General features: G+C 50.4%; 1 protein-coding gene across 4 annotated transcripts in view; it reads right to left on the reverse strand.

Annotated features, from left to right (window-relative positions):
• The window catches only part of PSD2 (pleckstrin and Sec7 domain containing 2), a 63,495-nt gene that overhangs the window by 22,718 nt on the left and 12,819 nt on the right, over window positions 1-27,958 (reverse strand). Inside the window, exons 2-9 of one of the 4 annotated variants that reach the window (XM_065849167.2) lie at window positions 22,094-22,202; window positions 19,816-20,382; window positions 14,274-14,762; window positions 12,131-12,325; window positions 7,765-7,845; window positions 7,427-7,588; window positions 7,092-7,204; window positions 4,503-4,561 (exon numbers count right to left, since the gene is read on the reverse strand). In XM_065849167.2, the coding sequence (XP_065705239.1) occupies window positions 4,503-4,561; window positions 7,092-7,204; window positions 7,427-7,588; window positions 7,765-7,845; window positions 12,131-12,325; window positions 14,274-14,762; window positions 19,816-20,327 (1,611 nt within the window). In that variant the 5' untranslated portion in view covers window positions 20,328-20,382; window positions 22,094-22,202. Of the gene's footprint in view, window positions 1-4,500; window positions 4,562-7,091; window positions 7,205-7,426; window positions 7,589-7,764; window positions 7,846-12,130; window positions 12,326-14,273; window positions 14,763-19,815; window positions 20,383-22,093; window positions 22,203-27,958 lie in introns of all 4 variants that reach the window. The other 3 variants (XM_065849165.2, XM_065849168.2, XM_071814852.1) reach the window with 3 other exon arrangements.

Genomic DNA, 27,958 nt, shown 5'->3' on the forward strand with positions numbered 1-27,958 from the left:
CCCACACCGGAACAGTATTCAGCAAGTACGGGGAATCCCAGGACCAACTCTTGAAAGTGTAACTACAAGGGCTCAGTGGGTGCTGCTTCATGCAGTGGGCGTTCTTGCTGCTTCAGAAAGATCATCACATGTGGACACAATATTCAGGAGAATGTATCTGCACACTGCAAAGCTCAGTGTTCAGATGTTCTACGGCCCCTGATGAACTGGGACCTCTGGGTAGGGAGATGCAGCTTCATTGCTGGCCATTCTGCTTTTCTGTGGTGCATCAGTCACTTACCAGCAACAGAACAAGCCAGCAAGGCTGCTTCACAGCCACATGTAGCTACTAGTCCTGATATGTCCCTGTGGCAGACAAGAACTTCATCCCATCTTTGCTTGCTCCAGGCCATGCAGCAAAGCATTAGAAATCACTGTGAGACAATCAACCAGCACCACAGTGTGCTAGGATGGAGAACCAGTGAGCAAACGGTGGATTAAATAGAGGAGAAGGGATGGATAGTTAGATAAATGGGTAGAGACTGCACAGAAATGGGTGGATGGAAGTGTATGGGTGCAGGCAGTATAAGAGAATGAAGAGATGCAGAGACAAGGTGCACAGCGGTGGTTAGAGTGCATAAGAATAAATTAGGAAGGATAAGATTGATCTGATGGTGGGTAGACAGGGCTGATCCTGCCATCCCATTGATTGAGCCGAGAGTAACTCCCCTGTTTACAGTTGGGTTCTTGCCTCCTCTGGGTCCCAGCCATCTGCTGCTGAGCTGACTCACTCAAGACGATGGCAGACCATGTCCTGAAGTGTCCTGGGTGGTGCCACCCACCTCCAGAGAACTCCAGGCTGTAGCCTAGAGTCACTCTGCAGGTGCCGCCGGTGACTGCTCATATCTCAGAGCTCTTCAGCTCTCCAAGTGCAGCTAACACCGCAGCACTACTAACACCAAGCCATGAGCTTGGCTTAGAGTTTTATCACAGAGTTTGTAAGATTAACAGCGATGGACACGTGGAGTCAGGAGCTTCCAGGGATCCCGTTTTCAGGCTTGGTTCAGTGGCCATGAGAGCTGCTGGTCTGCTTTTTGAAGAAAAGCTAAAGCTTGTCACATTACAATGTGACTCCAGAAGTGGGGCTCTGCTCAAGTACCAAAATGCAAACATGAGAACTGGCAGTACAGAGATGCTGATTTGTCCCTGTCCTTCCAGGGCCAGCAGTTCTGAACCAGGAGGGATAACATTGACCACTGAACAGGAGACATCCCAAAGCTTTGTCTCCGAAGGACAGAGATGGAACAGAGGAGTATTTACTTTGTCATAAGATCTCTTGAAGCTCAAACAGCACCAGCAGACCATGGTAGAGAGTTGCCACAACCTGGATGGTATTAAAAGGCTCATATTGTTTGTTGGTGACTGCTGACTTTTAAACATCAGCTCCATGTGATTCTATGAAAACAGTGTCTCATTTTGAAGACATTAAGTTTTCTGGAAGCAGGGTCAGAGTACACTTGTGGTAGAAAATCAACAGTACTAAGGCAGAAAGCCAGTGTGGCCAGGTGCAAATCTCATATTTTAAAGCCAGTCTCTTTACTTTCAACCCTGAACTCAGCATATGTAAGTGTTGCTGCTGGAATGGTGAACTAGCTCATCATGGAGACACCGCTGTAGGGAACTGCCCCTTTACACAGACACCTCAAACATCCTCTCCTAACCAAAGGAATTTCCTGCTCCATGGCAACGCACAGTAAAACACTGAAACACACACACAATATTAAAAAAGGCAATAAAATAAAAAGTGATACGCAATACCATGACAGCATTTTAACAAAAAAGGGGTGAGCGATCAAGCCACACAATCCCAGGTACACTGCAGTTATGGAGGTTTCCTTACACAAGGAGAATTTCATGTGACGCATAGCAGCTGTGAATAGGTTGCTAAGTAGTGAAGGACACTGCACAACCACTTAGGAATTCAGACAAACAAACATCTTTTTCTTTACACAGAAAAAACAAGCTAAATGCCAGTGCTTGAAAGCAAAACACTAGAATGACTGCACTTACCACCTGATAAAGGGTTAAAGAGCAGAAAGAGAGGTTCCAGGAGCAGAAGGAAGAAAACAAAAGGAGGAGAAGAAGAAGAAATTAATGTTATACATGAGGAAAAATAAAGTGAAGATTTTTCAAAGAAAAGATCAGGCATTTCTATACCTGGTCAAAAGAAAGCGACTTTGTCTAGATAGCATGAGATAATTTCTTTTTACCAGGTCTCTCAGCCAGCTTGTCAATGAAAATAAAAAATGGTGAGGTTTAGGGTTTTTTTTTTCCCTTTTCAATAAGTTTTATCTTCCCAGAGACATATTTTGTTTGTTTTTAATTTAAAAAAACTAGACAAAATAAGCTTATTTTGGAGCAAAGCTGCATTTTTTTTGCCTTCTGCCACAATGTTGCTTTTGCTGTTGCAGGAAATGCTTTGACGAAAATGTTTTCTTGGCTCCAACCATTTCGGCTGAAGGATGAATGCTGTGTGAGACCAGCTTGATGCAGGCTGCAGAGCACATCTGGAAAGGATGCTCCTGCAGAGACCGGTTCCCTTCACGGACCGGTGTGTTCAAACCTCGCCACTGTCACAAAGGCAGCGTCGGTGCTGTGAGGATGGGGAGGGTCACAGAATCCCAGAATGTCAGGGGTTGAAGGGCCCTGTAAAGCTCATCCAGTGCAATCCCCCCATGGAGCAGGAACACCCAGCTGAGGTTCCACAGGAAGGTGTCCAGGCGGGTTTGAATGTCTGCAGAGAAGGAGACTCCACAACCTCCCTGGGCAGCCTGGGCCTGGCTCCGGCACCCTCACCAGGAAGAAGTTTCTTCTCATATTTAAGTGGAACCTCCTGTGTTCCAGTTTGCACCCATTGCCCCTTGTCCTGTCAGTGGTTGTCACCGAGAAGAGCCTGGCTCTATCCTCCTGACACTCCCCCTTTCCATATTGATCCCCATGAATGAGTCCCCCCTCAGTCTCCTCCAGCTCCAGAGCCCCAGCTCCCTCAGCCTTTCCTCACACGGGAGATGCCCCACTCCCACGTGGACTGTCAGGATGGGACCAGTGAAGCTGGTGGCCTTTGCATCTCTACTATTATAGGTGAAGAGCACTCATGTAGTGTCCTCTTTCCATGCTCACAGAGAAAGACTCCTTGCAAAGGTGATTATAAACCAGTATGCAAATGAAAAAAAAAAGCTAGAATATGGCCTACTGTTCCCTCATTAACAGGCTAATGAAGAGAAAATCAAGGCAAGTCTCTGCAGATGTGCAACAAATTGCTACCAGTTGGAGGCAGAAGAGGACTCTGTCAATACAGCTTGAAAATCATGAGATTGTGGGGCAGAAAAATGGGCTAAAACTGGTGTAGGTTTCACATGCACAGGCTGCTATAACAAGTTCTCTCCCTGCCATGCCCCCTTTATCTTCACACAAGCTCTGAGGAGGTTGTGGCTCCAGGTCTGAGCTCTCAGAGGGGCTATGAAAGAAAGTACTTCAGTGACTTGAGGAGCTTCTCTAGCCCTGGTAAGCTGGCACAGCCCCATGAGGCTCACAGCCCTGCTCTGTGACTGCACCATAAGGCTGGAGAGCAGGAAGGGGATCTGGGTCAGCGGTGCTTACAGCCTTCCCCAGCACTGCGTAGGGTGCAGAGCCCATGTGTGCTCCCAGATGTATGTTATGGCAGGGATCTCCAGGGTACACAACGTCCTAGTGCTGTCCGCTATGTCTGGTCCCATCTCCCCTCTGCAGTTATCGTTCCTCCCACTCTGCTCTCCTCTCTATGCACAGGGAACACTCTGGTTGACCTTTCAGGAACAAATCCAGCCTATGCCACCTGAAGGAGCCTCTAAAAGGTGGTGAGAGATGTTTTTACAGCCTCTGCTGTTTTCCAACCACACCTTTGGGCATTGAGCTCTACTCACCCTGCTCTTTATTCAGAGGTCTCTCTGATACGAAACTCTCCAGTGGCTGTCTGTTATGTCTTGGGGAAAAGAAATAGCAGGGACCTACTTACTTCATGTTTTCTGAAGGAAAGACAAAATCTACACCTGTATGAAACCACTGACTCCCTCGGAGCAGTTTCTGGGATGAGAGAAGCCTCAGGTGTCTGCACTGCAAGGAACAGCAGCACAATTGGTGCTGCTCTTTGGCAGCCTCACAGAGACTGATGGTGAAGACGTACCCATGAGAGCTCTGGGACAGAGCTGACACATGCAACAGGTCCTGGGAAGGAAGCTGCATTGCCTGTGCCTGTATAAGATAGCTGATGTCAGCAGCAGATACGCCTTTGGCTTGAGTGTGGGGTGGCACTAAGAGGACTGTCCCCAGGCCTGGGCCTGGCACCCACAATTCCCCTTGGAGCTGGTCAGAGTATTTTTCTGCCGACCTATCTCAATTTTCCAGCAACATATCCTGCATAAGGATGTGTTCCCCTCTATACTGGGAAGGAGAAAAGGAAGGATGCATTTCCAAGCACTACTTACATGGCCATGAAGGTCTGTGTTTAGCAGCATCAGGGCACAGGTGAGTGTATGAATCCCATCTGAAACACACAACAGATGGCCATGATTACTCCTCTTCTCATGCAGTTTCTGTGTTTGCTGTCTTGGCAGCCCATCCATAGCAAAACCAAGGCCAGTTGCTATGTCTGGGGACTTATTTCCTCCAACTGCATAAGACAGTTTAAAAAAAAAAGAGATACCTGCTTTTCCCTCAACCTTTACCTGTTCTTGAAACAATCACCATGGAACAGGCTTTAAAGCAGTTTTGTGAATGCCTTTCTAAAGACCAGACTCTCCACTGAGTCTTCCTTCATATTCATTTTGTGCTAATGCCAATGCCATTGTAGAACGGGGCAGACCCCCTGACAAACAGAGCTAGTTTCCACCCAGTTGATCATGGTCACCTCAGGTGTTCATCCCGAGGTCTTTAGCCATCATTCCTGGGCAGCCTATAAGCTTTTGAGTTGTTCAACAAACATTATTACCATAAATGAGTGCAGCGTTTTTCGCTCTCTGACTCACATGAAGTTTTCCTTCCATTTGAGAGAGTCCAGCACCCCTCTCCTGTACTAGGTAGCCTGTTCAAGGTCAAAAGACCATTCTCCATCTACCACCTCACAACAACAGCTGCAAATGCATCCTGACACATGAACTGGTCCTTGCAAGGACCTCACACAGATGGGCTGCTCCACAGACTAAGCCAGACACAACTTGATGTTCCTGGCTTATCTCCCTTGCGCACGCTGCTCTGTGAATTGGTTCCACAGGGTCAGGCTGTGACTGACCACAGGCCTGGCTGGGGAAGTGGCACTGGTCTCTTCTTGTAGAGGTAGATGGGCAGCCATGGAGAGCCAGCTGTGACCTGTCCCAGTCAGCCACCAAACAAAGGCACCGTTTGTGCGGAATAGTGACAAGCCCTGAGCATCCCATGCTCAAGGTCAGGCTCTAAACACTGCCAGCTAAAGGCAACCAAACACACAAGCCCAGGATGTGATGGACATCTCCCTTCAAGAGAGAATCACTTGCTAAGAAAGATGTTTAACTTCACTTTCATGAGAAGCAGCTCTGGGCTTAGAACAACCTGGCTCCCCGGTGTGTATTTTGGACTCTGTGAGAGGTTCTGGGCTGACATCTTCACTTGGCTTTACTGAATCACTTTTGTCAGGTAAATCATGTCCCACATGGCCCCAAGGTGGAGCCGGTGTCCCAAACCTTGCCGTTTCTTGGCTCAGTTATAATGGTTTTTTTCTCAGTTTGCATGGTGTTACAAACAACCATTTAGTTCTTCCATGCCTGGGTTTCATCAGTGCAGGAAATCACTTACAACGTGCCCAAAACTACTCTGGGGAGAAAAACCAGCCACATCACTCCATGGTCAGTAAGTCAGATCTGCCACCCTCTTTTGCAGCATCTCATCATACAGGCTGAATGAAGCGACCGTCAGTGTTGCAACAGCCATGCCTCCATCAGTGAAGGAGTTATTGAATCAGCATGCAGCAATGCCCTGAAATGTCTTAGAGGGCTGTTTAAGCTTCTCAGCTGCTGGATCATCTCCAGACAAAACTGCCTTCACTCTACCATGCCCTCAGTCTCCTCTTCTCCAGGCTGAACAAACAAAGTGATTGAGCCGCTCCTCATATGGCTTCCCCTTCAAATCTTTCATCAACTTTGCAGCCCTCTTCTGGACACTCTCCAGTAGCTTTATCTCCTTTTTACCCTGTGTCCCCAGCCCTGCACACAGTGAATGCTCCAGGTGAGGCCGCCCCAGCGCAGAGCAGAGCGGGACATTTCCCTCCCTGCCCACCTGGCGATGCCCAGCTTGTAAGTGAGAACATGGACATGCTTATGTCTGGATGTGTGAGTACGCACATGTGTACCAGGATTGACCTTCCCCATTTAAAAAAGGCAGGAGAAACTATATCTGCTTAAAAAAAAAAAAAAAAGAGGAGGGGCTAAAAGTAGCTAACAAAATCTGCAACTCCAGCGAGCCCAGGATTTTACCCAGCAGTGCTTTTCCCTGCCGCAGTTGTCGATGCAAGGAACACGACTCCTGTGCATGGCAAGCCAACAGCATTCCTCAATCTGCATGTAAACGTCTTCTTCCACTGAATGGAGAAGGTCTTGGGCTGAGCTAGCACCAGCCACTCTTGCCCACTGCCCACTTTGCAAGCCATGACTGTGGTAATTTGCAGCTCCTGAGAATCAGTCACCAGCTCCCTGGTGCTGGGCGCAGCATGGCTGCTGATCCAGGCTATGGCTGAGGAACTTGTCTCCAGCACCGCTCATATGCACTTAGGAGGACAAGGCTCCCTGGGAGCCCAACTCAGACCCTCAGATCCCGACCTGGCTCTCTTGGGGGACACTTTACAGCACGTTGTGTCCCCAGTCCCTCCCCAGGCAGGGATAATCTGCAGGGCAGGATCGCAGAGAAAAGGAGAAGCTGCAGCCTTGCCTCCTCAGTGGGTGCTATTCAGGCCCAGCTGTGGATGGCTGGTTTCACACTCAGGCTCTGCAACACGCATGCACTGTGAGTGTGCAACAGACACTACAGCCAGGGATAGAAAGCAATACCTTCGGATGTGCTCTCTTCTGGGTTGCACTGGCAGTATCGCCGAGAGAAATGGATCAGCACCCGCTCCCGCTCCTGCGTCTCTCCCATCAGTGGAAATGCTTTCAAGAACGTCCTGCAAAGAGAAAGCGATACTTAAAGATGTCACAGATCAATCTGGTGGGCAGCATCCATGCTCAGGAGGGAGATGGAGAGGGGGTCCTCAGAGCAGCTAGGAAGGCCTTTGTCCCCCCAGCCTGCGCACCCCTGGGTCCCTGCAGGTGCAATGCAAAGGGTGTCTATGGAGCCAGCTCTGAGCTGTGTAGGGAAACATGCTGCCAGCTGACATCTGACCCACCTCTGGCTTGATGGCACCAGGATGGGTTGTCCGTCCCAAGGGAAGAAGTTGCTCCTACTTGCTCTGATTTTGTACAGGATGGGATTCCTGGGAAAGCTGCTCTCCACCATGGGGAAGCAGGTTGTGGGCCCTCCTGTCGAAGCCCACTTTTGGTGGCAGTACCTTGTGCCAAACGTGACACCAAAGCAAAGATTAAATGACAACCTGGAGCTCCCCCCAGTCCCTGCTCCTATCACATGGACAGCCTCCATGGCGCCGGGAAGCCCGGAGGAGAAACCCACCGCGCTGCTCCGCTCTGTCCAGCCCAGGCCGTACGCGAGTGCCGGAGACCAGCTCACCTGAGTGCTTTGTCAAGAGTCAGGCCAGTGAAGTCAAAGAAGCTGAGATACTCCTCTGCTACCAACTTGCTAAATTCGTTACTGTAATTAAAGAGGGAGTAGTCAGCCCTTTCAGCAGGCAAGAAGACACTGTCTACAAGAGCAACAGCAGACTGCTGCCTCCTGGCCAGCCCAAACTCCCAGCAAGACACTGCAGACACCATCCCAGACCCAGGGGGACTTTCTCCTAGCTTGAAATGCTGTTGGAAGGACCTGCAAAGGTCCCTAACATGCCCACAGCCTAGCACTGCAGCTGCCAGCCCTAGACACCTGAGGACGAGAGACGTGGGTCTGCAGTGCGCCCCTCTGCGGTGCTGCTGGCCAGGCAGAGCCTCCTCCACCAAACCAGCCAGGAGGAGGAGACCAAAAGGATGTCCTACGCTCATCGGGCACCTTCTCTCTTACCTAGTCCTCCCTCATTGCTGACCAGGTCCCCTCCTCCTACTGCAATATTCCTGCTCTCCACTCCATGTGGGCTCCCATCCCACCCTCTCACCACTTGCTCGCATGTCAGGTGGATGCCACTGGGAACTGGATCTGGAGAGCTCAGCCAAGCTTCCGTTCCTCCTCACCCCTGAATGCTTCTCCAGAAACCATTCACCTGCCATGTTTTTGAAGGATGCTTGCAGATGTGTTGCCTTTAAAGCCAGAATGGGTGCTGTTAAGTTCCTCTGTCTGCACAGCTCAGGGAGCAGAAGTGCCAGAGTAATCAATGAACGTTGGCAAGCAGTGGGAGATGATGTCAATATGCTCAGCCTTTGCCATAGACAATTTCTTTTCCCCCTCCCCACAAAACGCAAAGCATACTGCTAAGCATTGCACATCCAGTTTCACCCCAGGACATCACAGGCAGAACTCATTGCTTTTCCTACAGCATTGTTTCATCTTCTGCTGTGAGGCGGATGCTGTGAAGCCTTTGGCGTGGATGCCGTTCGGAAGCATGACAATTAGATCAGGTAGAGCAGCATGACAGCACCAAGGGAAGATATTCAGGCTGAGTTTTGAGAGGCAGGACATAAGGACTGGTGCTGGAGTTTGCACAGGAGGCTGTTCTAAAGATGTGTGAAGCCACAAGGCCTCACTTTCAAAAAGCAATCTCATCACTTGGGATTGTTATCTCTGGGAAAGAACACGTTCTCATGGGCCCATGTCTCCCTGTGTTAGTCTGTCTGAAGCAGTGCAGCAGTGATTGGTGTGCAGGTTCCTGCCAGCTTTCCAGGGAGACTTCTTGATTATCCTGGAGCTTCATGACAAGATCATATAAGATGCAGAAGGCGAGCACATGTTTGTGAAAGGAGATGTCACTACATCTTCACCCCTATGCCAAAGAACAAGCAGAACCAAGAAGTCCCAGGCCTCCCCTGGGATCCTCTTGGCTCCAAGTCTGCAGGAGACCTCATGCACCGACTGTGCCAGTGCTGGGAACTAGTCAGCATTCTCCCTTCCACAGGTCAGGTCCCACCTCACACACACAGTTGTACTGTCTCAGAAGAAAAGGTCTGATTCTTGCTGTTTGAGCACCTATTTACCAGGTCTCCTGGGAACCTGCTTGGGCATGCTGGTCACTGGGCACACAGCAACGAATGTCACGCACCGCAGTACCGCAGCAGTCAGGAGACAACAGGGGAGAACAGTGCCTGACTCCCACACTTAACTGCAAGCTGGGCTTAAAGGATCAGCCTTGCCCGAGGCTCCCCAAAGCCAAAAGACTTGGCATGTCTATAGCCAAGCACAGAGTTGAGTGAGCTAAATTGGTCTTGAGATGTCTCCATGGCCTACAGTGGGAGCTACACCCTAATTTACATTTCTAACTATATCTATAGTCGGGCAGGATGAAGGCGGGTGGGAGCTCCCCTTCAGTCTCCTGTCAGGGCAGCCAGGCAGGCCTTTCTGCCTGTCCTTCAGCTCACGGGGTCTTGCTGAGGCCAGGAGTCCATATGGGATTTGTGACCCCTAGGACAAGCAGTCTGTGCTAACAGTCCCCAGCATGGGGACCCATCACACCTCCCCATGTGCCTCACCTGGACCCTCTCTGCTTGGGAGAGCTCTGGGCAGGGACTGCCGGCTGTGCCGAGGGAACTGGTGGTGTCACAGGACACCTGAAGGCAGCCAACCCCCAAGAAGCAACAAACTCCTATGTCTAGCCAGGGGCTCAGTGACATTGATGACATTCTTTCTTCCTGAGCTCCAGAGCCAGGGTATGCCTGGGATACAGAGCTTCAACACTGGCCAGGTCAAACCATGGCCTACACTGAGGTGGGTTTAAGTGTTTGTTCTGGTTTTATTGGCTTTCTCTCTATATGTTTTCCAGTCCCTCCTGCAGGAATGGGTGACACTTCCACCATGCAGTTCAGACATGACAGAGACATCCCCACAAGAACAGCGAGGTGTTTCCCATGGGAACATGTCCAGCAAGCCACCCCAGGGGTGACACTGAGATGCTGAAACTCTGCTCTGTTGCTGCCTGCGTGGTTTTGCGAGCATGCTGCTCTCTTGGGAAACCCTGCGAGGGAACTCCTGGCGCTAACTTCTTCCTGGTCTGAGAGCTGAGACAGTTCAGTCTCCATCCAGCAAGAGACGGGTGACTGTGGGTAGTGACGGAGCTGAGACAATGCCACAGACAAAGCCAGGAAGAAGAAGCTTCCATGGAGAGTTCAATTGCCAAAACGCATGCTCTTCGGAGAGAAGGTAATTTCTGGATTTGAGGTTAACTTCACAGCATTGTGTCAGCTGGAAATAAACTATTTGGAGATAGCCAATCTCCATTTCCTTGCTCCTGAAGCCTTTTCTACTTGTTTGCTAGCGGTGTATTGTTTTTTCTTTTGGCTTTTTTCTTAACATTTTTGAGAAAATTGCTAATGTGCACAAAGGAAAAAAAAAGGTTAAAATGAGCTAAAAAGCTTTTAAATGAGATTTCACTTTTTTGAACAACCCTCTAGCCAACCCACCTTAAACTTACCCTGCTCTCACCACTGTAGATTGGTCTTACATTGTCTTAAGTGAGCAAGACCAACTTAAAACACACCCATCCTCATCCTTCTTCCTGTCCTGCTCTGCAAATCCACCTGCTTGGTCCAAGAGCCCGCAGCTCTATCCAGGTCTTGTGCTGGGAAATGATTCAGACATCAAAAACCAGCTGATAAAACAGAAGTTTTCTTTCAAAGGCTGTGTGTCAATTCCCAAACAGCTTCCCGAGGCGTGAGGATTGCAGGAACTAGCAAAGGGACACACTCAGATGCACCCCCAGAGACCCAATGCTTGAAACTTAACCCCCCTCGGTGAACTGGTGTGGCAAATTCGCAAGAAAGGAGAAGGATGGTAGACTGGAGGCAGCAGCAACCAACAATGCACCTGCTGCAAGAACCACATCAAAAGAGAAGAACAGGGATGCTGCCAGGTGATACAAAGAGCCTCTCTAGAAGATCATTCCTGGGCTTCTATCCCAGGACTAAACTGGGAGTCATAGATGATCCTTGGTACTGAAAGCTTTGTATTTACTGAGGCACTGGTTTATCCCACTGATGCGGACAGGAGAGAGAGGTTTCAAGGACACACACACACACACACACAAAAATTCCCAGCAACATAGGTTATATCTGGTCCGGGAGGATGATGGGGATTGGTGTCCTCACACCCACTGGCATCCTAAAATAATCTGTTCCTGCTACACTCGTTACTGTTACTCTCTCTCTCTTTCTTAGAAACCTCTGTAACTCTCCCACTTTTGAATAAATACTTTTTCCCCTTCTGTCTTAGGAAAATCTGCCAACTGAGGTGCTTAGACCTCTGGTGTGTACCCGGCTCTCCACCAAACCCTTCATGTCATCTATACCTACTGGGTCAGGAGGACAGTGCAGGCACTGCAGCAAGAAGATTTTGGGGTGCAAACATGAAAAGCCTGGGGAGTGGCAGGGAGCCCAGTGCAGATATAGGTTGGGATACCAAACTCTTTGGCCTGTGGATTGCTGTTTTTGGGGGGTGGTCTTGCTGGGCTCTTGCCAAACACAGGAAGCCCTTGGTTCTGGCAGGCGGCAGCTTGTGGAAGTTAATGCCCAATACACGCAAGCAACTTGTAGGATTCAGACTGCAAGGGCAACAGACTTGGACCAGTTTCAACTGGATGGATGTCAAACAGTCCTGAATCCATTCAGGAAGCCCTTGTAACAGCAGGTTTGTCCCTTCCTGTCTTTGTCCTGTCTTCCCAGCACCATCACCAGTGCTCCCGCAGACCCTCCCCACCGCAGCTGTGTTTCTGCTGGCCACGCTTACCACTGCCATCTCAGGCAACCCCCTTGCAGGGTTGGCTGTAACTCAAAGCCCTACTTACTTTTTCCCGAGCTGGCGTGCCACATCACAGCGCTTGAACCCTTCCAGGTTGTAGAGGCGCTTGGCCAGTCTCTTGGCGGCCTCGCTATCCGCCCTGCAGCCGTTGGCCAAGGTGTCTGTACTGCCCTGGTCGAGCTGCTCCGTGCTGCCCATGTCAGAGTCAGAGTCTGACAGCGCGTCTTTCAAGCTGGCGTCGCTACACAGAAACAAGAAACAATTCAAGGAGCAGCAATGTGACCTGACGAAACCCACACAAAATACCACATTTTGACGACTTCTTGTCCTAACCAAAAAAATATGAAAAAACAACAAGACGGTTGTGAATTGGACATGGGACAAATCCTCTTTCACTTCAGGTCAAATGAAATAGTACAGTTTAATTTCAAATTTGTAGAAAAATATTGAAGTTCTGGGCCCCTCAGTTCAGGAGGGATATTGAGGTGCTGGAGCGGGTCCAGAGAAGAGCAACAAGACTGGTGAAGGGACTTGAGCACATGACCTATGGTGAGAGGCTGAGGGAGCTGGGGTTGTTCAGCCTGGAGAGGAGGAGGCTTAGAGGTGACCTCATTGCTCTCTATAACTACCTGAAGGGAAGTTATAGTCAGGTGGGAACTGGTCTCTTCTCCCAGGCAGTTAGCAATAGGACAAGGGGACATGGGCTTAAACTCTGCCAGGGGAAGTTTAGGCTGGATATTAGGAAGAAGTTCTTTACGGAAAGAGTGATCAGGCATTGGAATGGCCTGCCTAGGGAGGTGGTGGACTCACCGTCCCTGGAGGTTTTTAAACTGAGATTGGACATGGCTCTTAGTGCCATGATCTAGTAAATGGGCTGAAGTTGGACCAAGGGTTGGACTTGATGATCTCTGAGGTCTTTTCCAACCTAGCCAATTCTGTGATTCTGTGATTCTGTGATTCTGTGGCTTTTCCCCGAGAAATTAGGACATATCCTTTCTAAGCAAGCAGCTCCAACACCTTTTCAAGCTTCCTCTCTCTCCACCGTTATGGAAAGGTTACTAAGATCTTCCAGAACAGTGGACATTCAGTAAATTTTGGAGATAGAGGGTATGCTTTTCAGTGCAGATTATTTGCCAAGGACGAGAAACTGAATTTGCACAAATTGTGCAGAGGGCACTGGCACCAGACCCGCTGTCGCTGGTGGGCTGCTCCTCTCCCAGCTGCGGACTGGTGTCGTAGCCAGCTGTTCCTGCAGAAAACACACTGAGAAGCCCCACTGGCACCATGTAGGTGAGCCTGTGTCCCTTTATTTTCCTGCCCGAGGCCAGTTATGGCATCATGGTGCCTATTCACACATCTTTGGGCAGTGTGACTCATTGAAGGCCAGATAGCTACCTGGACAACAGCCTCACTCCAGCTCTCTTGTGACCTGGCTGCTCATCACCTGGCTTCCTCATCCAAGGAAGTGCCATGCAGATGAGCTGCTGCCTCCAAGGGATCATGATTTGGATCCAAGTTGGTCCAGAGGATGAAGTTCTGCCGACCTCCTTACTGCCTGCAGAAGAACCTTTAGGGGAGACTCTACAGGTGTTTCCATTCCTAAGCAAAACCTTGCAGTTTCCCTGCACTTCAGAGCGCTTTTGGGAGTGTGCCTGACTGCCTCTAACCTGCCAAGGGATTTTGCAGATGTCAAGGTGATGGTCTGCCCAGAGGAGACCCAGCTTTGCCTGCTATAAGAATGAACAGGATTTGTGAGCAGCCAGGTGAATGGTGGTGCCCTCCAAAGCAAACATGAACACAAAGTACTGAGCCTGGGGTTCTCTTGGGTTCACAGGGCTCCTATAGGAGCTCATCTGCGGTTTCACAGAATCTACACTTGATCTTAGCCAGAAGGCCCAGAAGTGATTCGTGGTCCTGGGTTTGAGAACAGGGAGGGCTCAGCCACAGGCCTGCAGGGACTGGCTGATTTAATGCCATGAGACCTTGGTCCCCAACTGCATTCCTAACCTATGCATAGAAAAGATATTTCTGCTGGCGTTTGGCCTCTCTGCCATGACAGCACACGAGAGGAAGCACCAAGGGAAAAAAAAAAGCAGCTCCATCTCTGTCATGTCCTCTGAGCCTTGTCCCTGGACTGGGACCCCATAAGAGAAGGAGCCCTTGCCCGGTGAATTCCCAGCCGGCCTTACCTGATGGAGTTGATGATCTTGGTGGTATCCTCCTCTGATCCTTCCACGTGGAACCCATTTGGGATACTCTTCAAGGACAACCGACTCAGCACGTTCTCTGACCTGCTGCTGGTAATTGAGTGTCTGAGAGGGCTCCCAAAATCCCCCTCCGCTGGCTTTGCTGCTGTCTGCTCTTGCTTGTCAGCAGCCATGTGGTGAAGGGCTTCTCTCTGCTGGGCTACCAGTTTTTGCTCCAAGAGTTCTGAGCTTTCCTTTACCCTTTGCTGGATCAACGGGGTGAGTGGGGCCTCAAAACTGACACAGCTGTCTGTCTCATCTGTGAGAGAGAGGACGTCCAAAGAGTCCAAGCTGCTGTAGTATGTACCCTTCATAAGGTCAGACTCAACGATCTTCTCAAAGGTTGAGCTGAACCCATCCCTGATGTCTTTGAATTGAAAATGTTCCTTGTCATCCTCACTGGAGCTCAGCTTGACATCTCCAGAAGCAAACCTGGACCAAAAGGGGAAATGTAGAAAGTATTGTCAAGGTAATTGCTTGAAGTGTTCCACTTGGAGCTAGGAGGCAAGAGGATAGGCAGAACAGTGATCTCCTCACCCCATGAATCCACAACAACCAAAGATAGTCATAGGGTGAGAGGTGATAAAATGGACAGCTAACAGAAAGGGAAGGATGCAATGACAGAGGTGCACATAGCCCCACTGTGGCAGCGAGGAGCGGGCACAAGTCAGCTACCAGTCCCTCATCTCTGCAAGAAAAGTGCATTTGGGGGAGGATTTGAACAAAGGTAGATTTTTCTGCTTCTAACGTGCCAGGGTGAAAGCCCTTGAAGAAGAGAAGACAAATCAGTACTCTCAGGTTTCTTATTTCTCCATGTCTCCAGAGTCTGAGGAACCCAAGCAGGCCAGGGTCCCATGATGTGGCTGTGCCACGGTGTCTTCCCTTCTTCATGGTGCTGGATGCCAGGCCAGCAGGCTGGTGAGCTGTGGCAGGAGCAGGGGAGACCAGCACAGCAGGAAGGAGGACAAACCCACCTGAAGGGCTGTGCGAGGAGGGAGACACCATGCGTGGCTTATGCTACATCCATGAGACCTGACAGACCCTGACAACAAGTATTCGCACCCTTTAAAAGTCCCCTCTGATGTCTGAGCCATTGGAGATGTTTTCAAACCTACATCTGCAGCTACATGAATCTGTAGACCCACATAATCCCTTGACTCCAGGAGCTCAGGGCTTAAGAAAACTCTCACCCAGTCCATCAGAGCTGGCCTGCAGCAGAACAGACACAAGCAGAAATGAGACAGCAGCAGCTCCTCAGACTACCTGCGGCAGCCCAAAGGCCCCTCGTCCTCAGGAATGCTTGTCTTTATAAACCCATCCATCCCTGCAGTGTGAACTGCAGTGCCTGGCAATTACTTCGTGTACAGAAAACACTCCCTTCTTCCACAATGCAGGAATAATTTGAAAAACTTCATCCCCTTGTGACAGGAAGGGCTTTACAGCCTCAATTGCAACCAGCAATGGGAATTAGAGACCTGCCCTGGCAGCTTGTTCCATTGTCAAACTTCTTGCAACAGCTCTTACCCCCAGTAAACTTCCACGTCCCCTTCCTTACAGATGGTCTGTGTCCTCCTCAGACCAAGAAAAAACCCAGGGCCTTTGTGGTTTCCTCAGGTTCTCCAAGAGAGCCATCACACTGCATCACTTCACTCCCATCACCACCATGTCTTTGTGCAGGAGCACCCATGCAGGAGGGCATGCTCTGGCCCGTCACCAGGAGGTTTGGTGCACAGCATGTTTTTCCAGGGCTGTTGTGCACTGCAGCTGAGCCTGTAGGTATTCACCTGGCTGCTTTAAGGGTATGAAGACCACCAAGAGCAATCAAACCTTGCACCTCCTAGATATTACTTAGCAGATCTCACACTGTTCCAAGCCAGACAGGTCCCCCACTCTTATCACACCAAACAGAGTCATTTCCATTAACTGTTCACACCACAGAGCTTGTATTTTCCAGCGCTTTATTTATCACTTGAGCCCAGCCTCATACAGCAGGCAGTGAAGAAAGGCTGTGTTCCTACAAATGCTTCAGCAAAGACTGTGTGGGACAGACCTCAGAGACCAGGGCAGGAGCCATGGTCCTGGATGGGTCAGTGGCCATCGACAAGTCAGGCACATCACGTTTCTCCTTGTGTGGCCCCAGAAAGGATGGAGGACAAAGAGACTTTCCGTAGCTTACACCAGCCCAGAAGCACTATCTGCATTTAATTCAAGCAAAGCCAGGCTAAGGTGGGAGATAGTGAAAGATCTCGCTCACGCGAACGAACCTGACACAGCCTTTCCAAAGAGAAGTGCTGCATGCTTATTACACAGCAGGGAAGGTAATTGCTTTACTTAAATAAGGAGCCGTATATTTATTTGCATTGTAATCACAAGGTTTTGTAAGTCCATTGAAGCAACACTGCATCTAATTGCCTGTGCTGCTTTCCCCAGTCATCTCTGAAATGCTGTTTTATTGCTTACGGCAAGGCATGCAGAGCAATGCACTTGGTTATTATTGCAGCTGAACCGTACTGGATTTTTATGCGCTGAGTTGTTTACATTTCACTTCTCACTGGTTAATTAGTTGTAATAAAATAAAACCTAGTTTGCTGTGTTGGTGGAGTGGGGAGGCCTGTCAGAGAAGGACATGATGGAAATCGAGACTTTCTTGCCTGTGCACTGTAGGCTTTCTTCAAAAGGTTTTCTGGAACTTTATTTCGTTGAATTGCTCAACAGCTGTATGTTGCCATAGGAGGAAAGGTGTGGGCAAAGGCAGCTGTTCCAAAGCTAGAGATACTAAGTACATCTACAAGTGAAAGGTGGGGATCCCTCTGTTAACAAGTTTGACCTTTCTGCATGATTTCACAGGGCTGGAAACAGAGCAAATCATTCAGTGGTGGAGCTCTCAGTTTGACTGCAGAGCTGCAAACTTCCTGAGATCAGCAGGGCCAATGTGGAGGACTTGTGGGAAAGAAAGACCTCCAGGCAACACAGCCACAATGACAGGAAAATGGGGCCTGGACAAATGGTACATCGGAATGCCAATGGATGCCATGGGATAAACTAGAAAGCGGGTAAAAGGGATTCAGTTAATGCAAACTACAGCACAGTTCTGGCTATTTCCTTGTCTTCCTTTAACAACCATTTCCTGCATAGATGCACTAATCTCCCATCAGCAGGACAATCATGGTTTCTTTCTCCAGATCCACAAAGGAACCGATGACCTTGGATGACTTTTTCTCCTTTAATTCTCCATTGATTCAGTGGGATGAGCAATACTCAACCCCATCTTGTAAAATACTTCAAGATCCAAGGACAAGATGCATCATACGAGCACCAACATGTGGATGATGACAAGCAGATGATGATTAGTGATTTATTTTCCAGGAATTAATAGTTGACTGCTTATCAGTAAAACATTAGGTTAGAGACAGAGAAACTCCAGGGTCATAACAGAAACAGTAACATACTGAAGGAGAGTAAAAAAAGACCTGGGGAAACCCAGAGACAATGCAGGATGACAGTGACTTCCCAGTGCCTCGCTCCATCTGTCAGCTTTGTTACTCCTGACCCACACTGATCTAGGACAGCCAGACAGTCATCTATGGCCAAGAAAGACCAGCTCCATGCTGTATTTGGCCCAGCCACATTTAATCTAAATACATGTGGTCAAAGTACTAAGGAGCTCAAACACAGCGAGCTAACCTGATCCCCAGGTAAAAAGTGTTTCCCATCTTTCAGCTGTGTGCCTGAAGTTTTCCAGCTGCCCTTTTGCCTTTTAATATAGTGTGTGACTTGTCCCTGGTGCATTCAGCTTCTTGAAAGACTTATTTGCTATCCAAGTGAATATGTTTCTGTTGTAAGATCATGGGCTGTGCATGCAGAGCCCAGTCAAGTTGCATCATTGCCAAATCCTCAGCCTGCCACTTCTCCCAGTTCATGCCCTAGTATCTTAAAATAACTGCACTTCCAGTGATTGTAGCAGCATTCACTGGCCACCCTTAGCTTCATCTTGAACTCAGTCTCTGCCACATACCAACCAAATACAATTCTGTTGCAGCCTTACAGACTTCCAGACATCCAAGACCTGACCGTTAGAGGGCTCGAGGGACCTGCCTGGGGGTGGACTCCTCTAGCTCTCTGGACAGCAGCAGACATCAACAACGTGCATTGAATGGTCTTTAACACCTTCAATTGTTCTTGGTGAAACAGTGATGCTCCTTCTTGCTGGGGACCTTGGGTACGTCAAACCACCAGCTTTTTAAAGGAGAGCATGTTCAACACTGGAGACACAAAGAACTAGGGATGCCTGTTGTGAGCCCACACACTGCGTGGCTTCCCAGATCTGCTGACACCCTGTCTATGCTCCAGACAGTGCCCCAAACAAACGGCTCAGCCTGAAGCCTGCACTAGACTAGGAGGTGATTCACAGGCCCCTCTTGGCCACTCCATCCCTTTCACACCTTCTCCTCTTAAGAAGGCCATAGTCCTATGCATCAACTCCTGCTGCTCGTCTCCAGCCCCCTCCTGCTCTCAGCATCTCTCCCGTGCCAGGGTAGGTACGTAGGCAGGGCCATAAGATTTACAGCAGCCATAAACCCCAGCTGGCTCCAATACAGACCCCTTGACGATTTCTGGTGGCCAAGTGAAGCATCTGTACTCCTCCCACAGGAATGGCACGGGAAGCACCTCACCTCATCCCAGTGACCAGTCATTTCCTTTCAGCCCCCAATCTGCAGAGCCTCAGGGAGTCCAGGCACCTGCAGAGGCATAAAATCAGCTGTGGACACTGCACTGGTGTCAGTGTCCCCCAGCCTGGAGAGTTCTCCCATGGAAACAGGCTGCCAGTACAGAGGAGGCATTGCACACACTGTCTCAGGCACTTGGAAACAGGATGACACTCATGTCTCTTGTTTCTCACTGTGCCACCCAGGTGCTGGTGACACCTGCCACAGGTGCAGCAGGGAGCAAAGCTCAGTGCCTTGCCTTCTCTTACTAATGGAGTGGTCCTTTGGATGCAAAGCTGCAACCCACTAGCCCAGGGACTGCCAGAGCAAGCCACACTGCCAGGGACTTCCACAGCACACCAGGCTACTGGACAAGCCCTGCTCCTCATCATCCCCTGGCTTTTGTGCTTGTCCTAATTATCTCGGGTAACCCTGCCTAAAGTGCTGCAGCTGAATCTCCAAATTACAAGTGGGACACCCCCAAAGTGAGCACAACCAGCACACAGCACTCTTGAGAGCCCTAAAGCTTTTCCTTCACTTTCGTGCCTCTGCAGGCAGGCACTGGCTCTAGTCACAGCTTTTCTTCATTTGTAACACGGAAAATCAGTGCGAGAAGCCCAGGGAGAAAAAGCGCGAAAAGCCACAGTCAGCCATGAGAGCAGCTGCAGCTTTTTAAACTGATGAGTTACACACAGAGCAGAGTAACTTCAACCAAGGAGGCTTGAGAAAAACACAGGTAAACCAGCACTGAGCCAATGTTATAACGGTTTCATACTCACCCAAACTGTTCCTCTGGTTCGTCAGCACTTAGAGCTTCTGAGGAGCCCAGGACACTGTGCCACCGCTCCCTGCTGAGGCCCTCGCTGGGTATCTCCTGGCTTGGGGATCCCCTCTCCTCCAAATCCACACGGCTTTGGCTGGGCGCGCTGCTGTCCCGCCGCTGCAGCGACGTCTGCCCCGCAGCCAGCTCCGTGTCCGCGCTGTTCGCCAGAGCCGGCCCGTCCTCACCGCCGCTCTCGCTGGCAGCGTCCGTCCCCAGTCCCTGCGCGCCCTGCGCCTCGCCCAGCTCCGCCGACGCTTCCAGATGTTCGTCCCCTTGGCCCCCGCGCTCCCCCTCGGCTCCTCGCGAGGGCTGAGCATCGTCCCAGGGGCTGGCTCTCCCGCTGGCAGGCTCTGGGAGGCTGAGCTGCTCTTCCCCGCCGCCGCAGGCCAGCATGGCCGGCTGCGAGCCCGAGGAATGCAGCTCACAGCCATCTGCAGCAGACCATGGAAAGTGGCTGTTCTCGCTCATATTCTGCTTGTTCTCCCAGTGCTTATGGCCTCCCTCAGCTCACGCTCAGCACTACCTACAACGGAAGAGAAACCACGTCACTAGCGCCTGCAAGGGCTGTCATAAAGGCAGGGGCTTGTTGATAGCGGCTCAGAAGGGTGGCAGTTTGAAGCAGAGAACAGGAAAATTTCCCCCACCACTCTCAACCCCTTAGTGTAAAAGCAAGGAAGGACCATGCCCGGGATTGCTCCTTTTGCAAATACTAGTGCTCCTTACCCAGCACAGTGAGATCCAGAGAGGAAAATGTGCCATTGTCATCCTGAGCAACCCGGACCCTGGGCACCCACCTTCTCCTGTGTCTCCCATAACACTCAGACAGCCCCGGCCTCAAGCGCAGGGGACTTGCACCGCACAGGCTGTTGGTGCCCCAGCTGTGCCAGCCAGCTGCCCAGGCCTGGGGACAGGAACATCGCACGGCTGCTTTTCCCAGGCTGGCTACTGGGGTGCTTTTCCCAAGTATTCCCTGCATGCTAGAAATATGAGAAATAGGAGACAGGTGTGGTTTTTTGTTCTTTTTTTTTTAACACTTCTGAGTAGCTGTGATGTTCCAACCTGTGTGACTCTCCCTGCTGACTTTGGATTTCTGCAGATCTTCTTGCCTGCCAGGGTAACACTTCTCTTCTCCTGACACACAAGTACTGCTGAAGGGTGTCATAAGTTGCCAGCCAGGACTCTGGCAAAAGCATCCTTATTGAATATATCCTGTGATGCTCTCTCTGTAGCAAAGGAAGGACACTATATTGCACCAAATATGAAGCAGTTTTTAGATAGAAAGGCAGCTTTCTGATGAACACGCCCACTGATGCAAAGTTTGCAGGTCTTGCAAGCAGCATCCTTAGTCATGGGCTGTAGCCCCACAGTACCATGCAAGCTTTTCTCCATTGTAATCCCTGCAGCTGCAATCAAGTCCCACCAGAAATTATCTCTTCTGGAAGCAGGAGTTTCTGTATGTTGCTCAGGCTGGGCCATGATAACAGCTGGTTTTGTTTTAAAACAACATCTATCTTCACCAGTACAGCAAGCACGGTTAATCATTCCAGCAGGCAGATGCATTCTCCCCCTAATTTTGTTCCTAACTCATATATCAAGCTGATCGTTTAAACTCCCTGCCTCAGCTTCCCTCTCTGTAATCCAGGGATTATACATCACCTCTGAGAAGCCATGAGTGTGTCTAGATGTCAGCAATGGGCTCTGGGGGCTCTGACTTGCTGAACTGCAGCTCTCATTAGCAGTAAAATCACTAATTGCTTGGTCAGTGCAGGGCTCTACTAGTCTTTGGTAACAAGAAGTGCTGGGTTGCAGCTGCCTCTGCTCTTACAACACCTCTCCCTGTGGAGATGTTGGCAGCCTCTTCCCTGCTGCTGATCCCTCTGCATTTGGGCAAGGAGCAAGAGAGAGCTGGAATTCGATGACAAACACCCATGTATGGCCTGGGTCTGGGCAGACCCACAGAGGTACAAGCTGAGGAGCTGGCTGAGCAGGACAGTTCTCAAGGAGAACCCAAATCCACGGCTGACTTTGCTCCAGTCCCACATCCCAGACAATCCTGGACCCAGGATCTGGCCCACTCTTTGTGTCCTGCTTCCCACAGCTGGGACATGTAGTGGGCTGGGGAGTTCCCAGCCCCACACGGGATGGGTCTGGGGAGAAGCGCTCCTCAAAGGTTGCCCATGCCACAGTTGTGAGATCGAGCAGGTCCCTCCTCAAGGCAACGCTGACAGTTTTACCTTTTTTCCACGTGCAGTGTGCATCCCCTGCTGTCATGGAGCGAGCAGCGTCCCCGCACCTATTGCACTAGGCGCAGCCAGGCACTTCCGACACGTGCACCACCCCTGCCTGTAACAAGGGACCAGAGAACGTGAGACCCAGGCTGGAGAGGAGAAGCTCACTGATCTCCTGCCACCCTGCTGCTGCTCCATATCAGGTTGTTCCCCAAACCCACCCCATGGCCCATTCTTTGCAGAGCACTGCAAGTGGTCCTTCCTCTGCAGACTATGGTCCTCCTGGTTTCGAGACATGGCAGTGCAACAGCCAAGTGCAGGAGTAATCCTCGGAAAGGGCTTCTGGATTTTTTCCTTATTAAAGGCCCTCTGACCAACTAAAGCAGAGCGAAGGGTCTGCGTGGTTGCAGGATTCAGGAGAAACTTGACAATAAACCCACTGAATGTCAAATTTCGTCTACCAGATCCACAGAGGAAGACATCTGTGTTACTGATGGACCCTCCCCAGTCCCATCAACAAAGCAAGAGCCAAGTTAGAGGTCTTTGAGCTAACTGTAAGCAAATCTGAACTATCAAAGATGTAGTGATAATTTCTTTGCAGAGCATATTGTACAATGCAGAATGGCAAGGGGGTATATATGCCTCTCCGTGAGGTGACCCCAGGCTGGAGAAGTATGTCTGGTCATCACAGAGGGCGTGTCATCTACAGACAACTGCCTGAGCTAGGAGGTCAGGCTTGCTATAGAGTTGATGGAGACAGAGAGACAAGGCAGAATCACCTGTGCACCATTAGAGGTCTACCTCAGGCTGGATGGATCGGGCCCTAGATGTGCCACCTGCTTTCCAATGGCTAGAAAGAGCCCATGGAGGAGCTTGGCAGCAGATATCTGTGTCAAGTCCCTCTGGAGGCATCTGTTTACAACTTCTCTTGGACTTAGACCTGAGGGCCTTCGTCCTTCTTCCTGACAAGAGAAAGGCCAGGCCAGAACTCCTGGGACATCAGCACATCAGTATCCCACCCACAGGACCTAATCCCTCTCAGGGAAAGTCAAAACAAGACCCTGGGACAGTCCTCAGGTTCACACATGTGGCCCAAGTCTCCTCTTGCCTGTTCTTCTCCCATCCCAAATGAAGAGGAAAGACCTGTAAATCTCTGTCCTATCAAATCCAGGACAGAAAATCAGTCCCAAGCACTTGGTCTTCCCATGCACTGGCAGCAGCACCAAGCCAATGCAGCATCTTCAAGGACTTTACCTGCAGAACCACCCAGATTCTTCTGGGCATGACCATACTGCAATCTTGAGTAATGCTGAAATCCTAACACGGGCCAAATTTCGACTTTCCCATAGTCAAGGCATAATACAGATACGCAACACAGAGCCAATACTCAGATCTTTGGAGGAACCTTTCCAGCACAGCTTTGCTGGCCTTTTTCTTAACATAAGATGAATAATGTTGCTTTTTTGAGTTCACATTTTTTAAAACCAGCCAAGGGATTTGGGCTGAAATTCCCCATCTCTCTGTCATTCATACAGAAACTCAAGTAGGAACCAGACACCACCCAAGCTAAATTCCAGTCCAATAGCTACAGCTTGACACAGCCACATGCAATCAGAAAACAGGAAGCTAAAGCAGTTAGCAGACAGGCCTAGGTAAGAAATGTTGGCAAACCTTAGAAAGTGTGATGTCCCATCCATCTCTCCTAACTTTAACCAACTTACATTATTAATATAAAAAAATATTAGCATTTGCTTCATATAAACTACTGCATGACGCCTACTCTGTTTTACCCTCTGTGAAGTCTAACTGGGACATTCATGGTCTGGAGGAAGGGTTGAGAAGTCAACAGTTAAATCTTTAGGCATGCTGTTCCTTGGTCTGGGTTCTCGATGGAGAAGAGGCACTGGGAGCTGGGCACCCTGGCAGTATGAATCACTGAGCCAGTGAGACCATCAGCTCCCAGCTTCCAGTGTACCGGTCTGAGCAGAGCGAGGAGGAGAGATCCAGGCCTCTTACAGCCTCTTGACCCCTCTGAGATTTGTATGTCTCCTGGGTGGATCTATCATCCATTGCACACACATGTATAGAGGCTGTCACGTGCACCCAAAGTCTGCAGGTAAGCTGATTGCCTGTGATAAATTATCCAATAAGTCACCGATTCATGCTTGTGGTGACAGTCACTTGAAGCACATCCAGGTTAGGGATGGGCAAAGGGAAGAAGACACAGGTTGTGGTGCCACAACTTGGACTCCAAGGAAGACAACTAAGGGTGGAACAGCTGGTTGCAACTGCCCACATCTGCCTCCAGCAAATAGCCGGAAGGTTGCCAATGCTGGACTGAGTCCACTGATGGATGTTTAATGCCCTTCTGTCAGCTCTGAGAAAGCACCAAAGTCCATCTCAGCAGCTGGCCAAAAGCAGCCACAGCTTAAACCAGGCCATTGGGACAGGACACATTGCAGCATTAGGAGGAGGGGTGGGGGGGGATAGTATACAGAGGTCCCCCTCTGGGGCTCCTTTCTGTTTCCCCAAAGCAGTACAGCCTGGCAGACAGCAGGCTGAGTTGGACTGCAGGCTAATATTCCCCATGTCCCTGCTTGTTTATTTTTGTTTCTGCTTTGCAAAGCGCTCTCTGGCACAGGTAGAGTGCCAGAAGCTGATATCTGGGTTCTCAGCAGTGGATTTTCACATGACCATAAGTCCTGTCCTTTCTGCAGGCTCAGGCATCCTCTCAAGTGACTGCTGCTTCCCCAGGTCCTGTGGGTAGGGTATGGAGCCATCCACATGCACTGCTCCCAGCCTCCAGCAAATGTAACATGGGTTAGTAGACAGGAAAAAAAATAAAAGGGTCTGGGAAGAAGAGAGAATGACCTGGCATATGTCCCGGACAGGACTGTTCACACCGATGGCTACTGTGGCCCTGCTAAGATGTAGACAGTTGTCAAGTTGCAGTTCCATGATTTGGACCAGCTGTGCAATTTCCACATAGGCAGAAGGACATGGATTCACTCTGGAAGGAGGAAATTACTGCGGTAGGAAAGGTTAAGGGAAGCAAAGGCATCCCTGATGCAGTGCTAACCATAGCCTTTCCACCTCCTCCCCACTTCTGGTGCTTGGTGCTTCCACCGTAAGACGGGAGAAAGGGAGAAGTGACCGAGGATCCCATCCCCTGTGGCCCTCTGATGCTCCTGTTTCCTGCACACCAGACCCAAGCAAGCCAACTGCCGTTAGCTTCATTTATCAGAATCCTGACAACACCAGCCGACCATCACCCCGTGCCCAGTGCCACAGGATAGCAATGCAGGACAGCCACCAGTTCCCTGCTCCAGCCCCACTCTGGCCCTACACAGCCCCCGGACCACAAAAAGATGGGTCAGGGCTGGTTAGGGGGGGAAGGAGAGCAGAAATGCCCTGTCATTTACTTTGGCATGATGGCTGGTTTTGCAGTGGGGCCAAGTGAAGCCCAGCTGGCATCCACTGCAGGAAAGCACCAGTCCCAAGGAGGTTGGGCAGAGATGCAGCGAAGTTTGCCCTGATTGTGCAAGGGGTTGGAAACCACACAGCAGCTCTTTCAGGGACTGGCTCTGGAAGTCTCCCAGCTTTTGTTGAAGCTGAATGGCTGGTGGGAAATTATTTATTTTTAATTTTCTTCCCTGAGTTAGGAACTGGAAAGGCTCCCACTTCTGTTTTGTGTAACCACTTGGCTGCTGTGACACAGGAAGGCTTGCAGAAGAATCCTGCTGCTTCGTCAAGCATGAGCTTTTCCTCGAGCTCACGCCAAGCTGGGCTGCTTTGTGCTGCAGCCCTGCTTTGCCTCACTGCCCTGCATCCCAGCCCCTTGGGTTTGACGGAGATGGGGCAGCAGCTCCTTCAGGAAGGCTCTGTCTGAGGCACTGCAAGGGTGTTCAGGGGTGAGCGGGAGGCACGGGGATGACATGGAGGAGAAGGACACATTCTGATGTGGCTCCTGCAGTGCTGGAGGTGAAGGAGAAAGTGAGCAGATCCTGCACTCATCTGACAACCTCAGAGTCAAGATTGTAAAGACAGGGAGAGATGTCAGGAAGGGGGAAGAGTTGCAAGGCAGGCTGCCCTGTGCTGGGATATGATGGGGTGCAGACCCCAGGAGAAGGAGGGTGCTGGGGCCTCACATCTGCTTGTGTGCAGCCCGTAAGTTTGCAAAATGCAGGGCAGAGCAGAACTGATCCTTCTGGGTCTTTCAGTGAAATTATAGAAGGTGAGCTTGCCCAGAACATCACTGTGCTCTGCCAGTGTGGTGGCAGTGCCAAGAAGGGTTGTTGTAGCCCTTGCCTAGGTCCTGGTGGTAGCACGGATGAGGCAGTTCTTGTGACTGTGCTTAAAGCAGGTGGGGAGGGCACAGCAGCAGCTTGGTCCACATTTTCTCCTGGTGCATAGAGGAGGCAGCTGTCATGAAGGGAAAGACAGAAGATGTCCATGTTGGCACTCAAGTGCCACCAGCCCCTTGGCCTTGTGAAGCCATGCTGACACCTGGAAGCACATGTTTGCCCATGAACAGCTTCAGTTCATGTATTTCTTTCTGGTACTTGGAGGTCCAACACCAGACACGGTGTCCAGCTGTTGTCTCGCAAGCCCTGGACAGAGGGGAAGGCTTCCTTGCCGCAAGCTGCTGGCTGCACCCTTGCTAACACAGCCCCATATCACAGAATCACAGCAACACAGAATGGCTGGGGTTGGAAGGGAGCTCTGGAGATCATCCAGTCCAATCCCCCTGCTCACGCAGGGTCACCAGAGCAGATCACACGGGTCGGTCCAGGCGGGTTTGAATGGCTCAGAGAAGGAGACTCCACACCCGCTCTGGGCAGCCTGGGCCAGGCTCTGGAACACTCACAGTAAAAAAGTTTTTCCTCATATTCTGATGGGATCTCCTGTGCTTCAGTCTGTGTCTGTTGCACCTCATCCTATCATTGGGCACCACTGAACAGAGTCTGGTCCATCCTCTTGACACCCACCCTGGAGATACTTATCAGCATTGATAAGATCCCTCTCAGCTTCTCTTCTCCAGCTGAACAGCCCCAGCTCTCTCAGTCTCACCATGTAAGAAAGATGCTCCAGATCCCTCAGCATTTTCCTAGCTTGCCGCTGGACTCCATCCAGTAATTCCTTGTCCTTAACTGGCAGCCCAGAACTGGACACAGAACTGCAGATGTGGCCTCATCAGGGCAGAGCAGAGGGGAGGAACAACCTCCCTCGACCTGCTGCTCACACTCTTCCTCAGAGACCCCATGTGCCATTGGCCTTCTTGGCCACAAGGGCACATTGCTGACCCATATGCACTTGATCTTCATCACATACCGCAGTCAGTCCTCAGCCTACACCACTGCCTGGGGTTATTCCAGCCCAGGCCCAGCTCTGCCTCGTGGTGCTGCAGGCAGAGGCTGTGGGACAGCTTCTCCAGCCTGAGAAAACCCCACAGGATGGGATTCACTCAGGAAAATGTGAATACAGCATAAGAGATACCCAACCAGCAGCATCTCAGGATCTCCATCCTCTTAGCAATCCCTAGTCCCACACACTCAGACCACTAGGTCAGGAACCCTTAATCCTGCTCTTTCTAAGTTATTTTCATCCTTGGGGCAGGAGACACCCCTCTCACAGCTTGTTTGCTTACCATGGCAAAGTGCAGACCTCTGCAGCACCCTCTGTGCCCCAAGACGCCATCCCAGGTGACTGCAAAGTGGCCACAACTTTCTCAAAATGTTGGTTTTTGAAAAACACCTTCCATCCTCTCTTTGCGAGAGTGAAAAGCAGTTTTAGGCAGCAGCCTTTGTGGTGGGAAGAATTCAGAGAGATGTGACAGGCAGATGTTTCCTGCTTGGCCCTTTTCCTTTTTGC

The sequence above is a fragment of the Patagioenas fasciata genome, chromosome 14 (assembly GCF_037038585.1).
Source record: "Patagioenas fasciata isolate bPatFas1 chromosome 14, bPatFas1.hap1, whole genome shotgun sequence".
Classification (NCBI taxonomy): Eukaryota; Metazoa; Chordata; class Aves; order Columbiformes; family Columbidae; genus Patagioenas; species Patagioenas fasciata.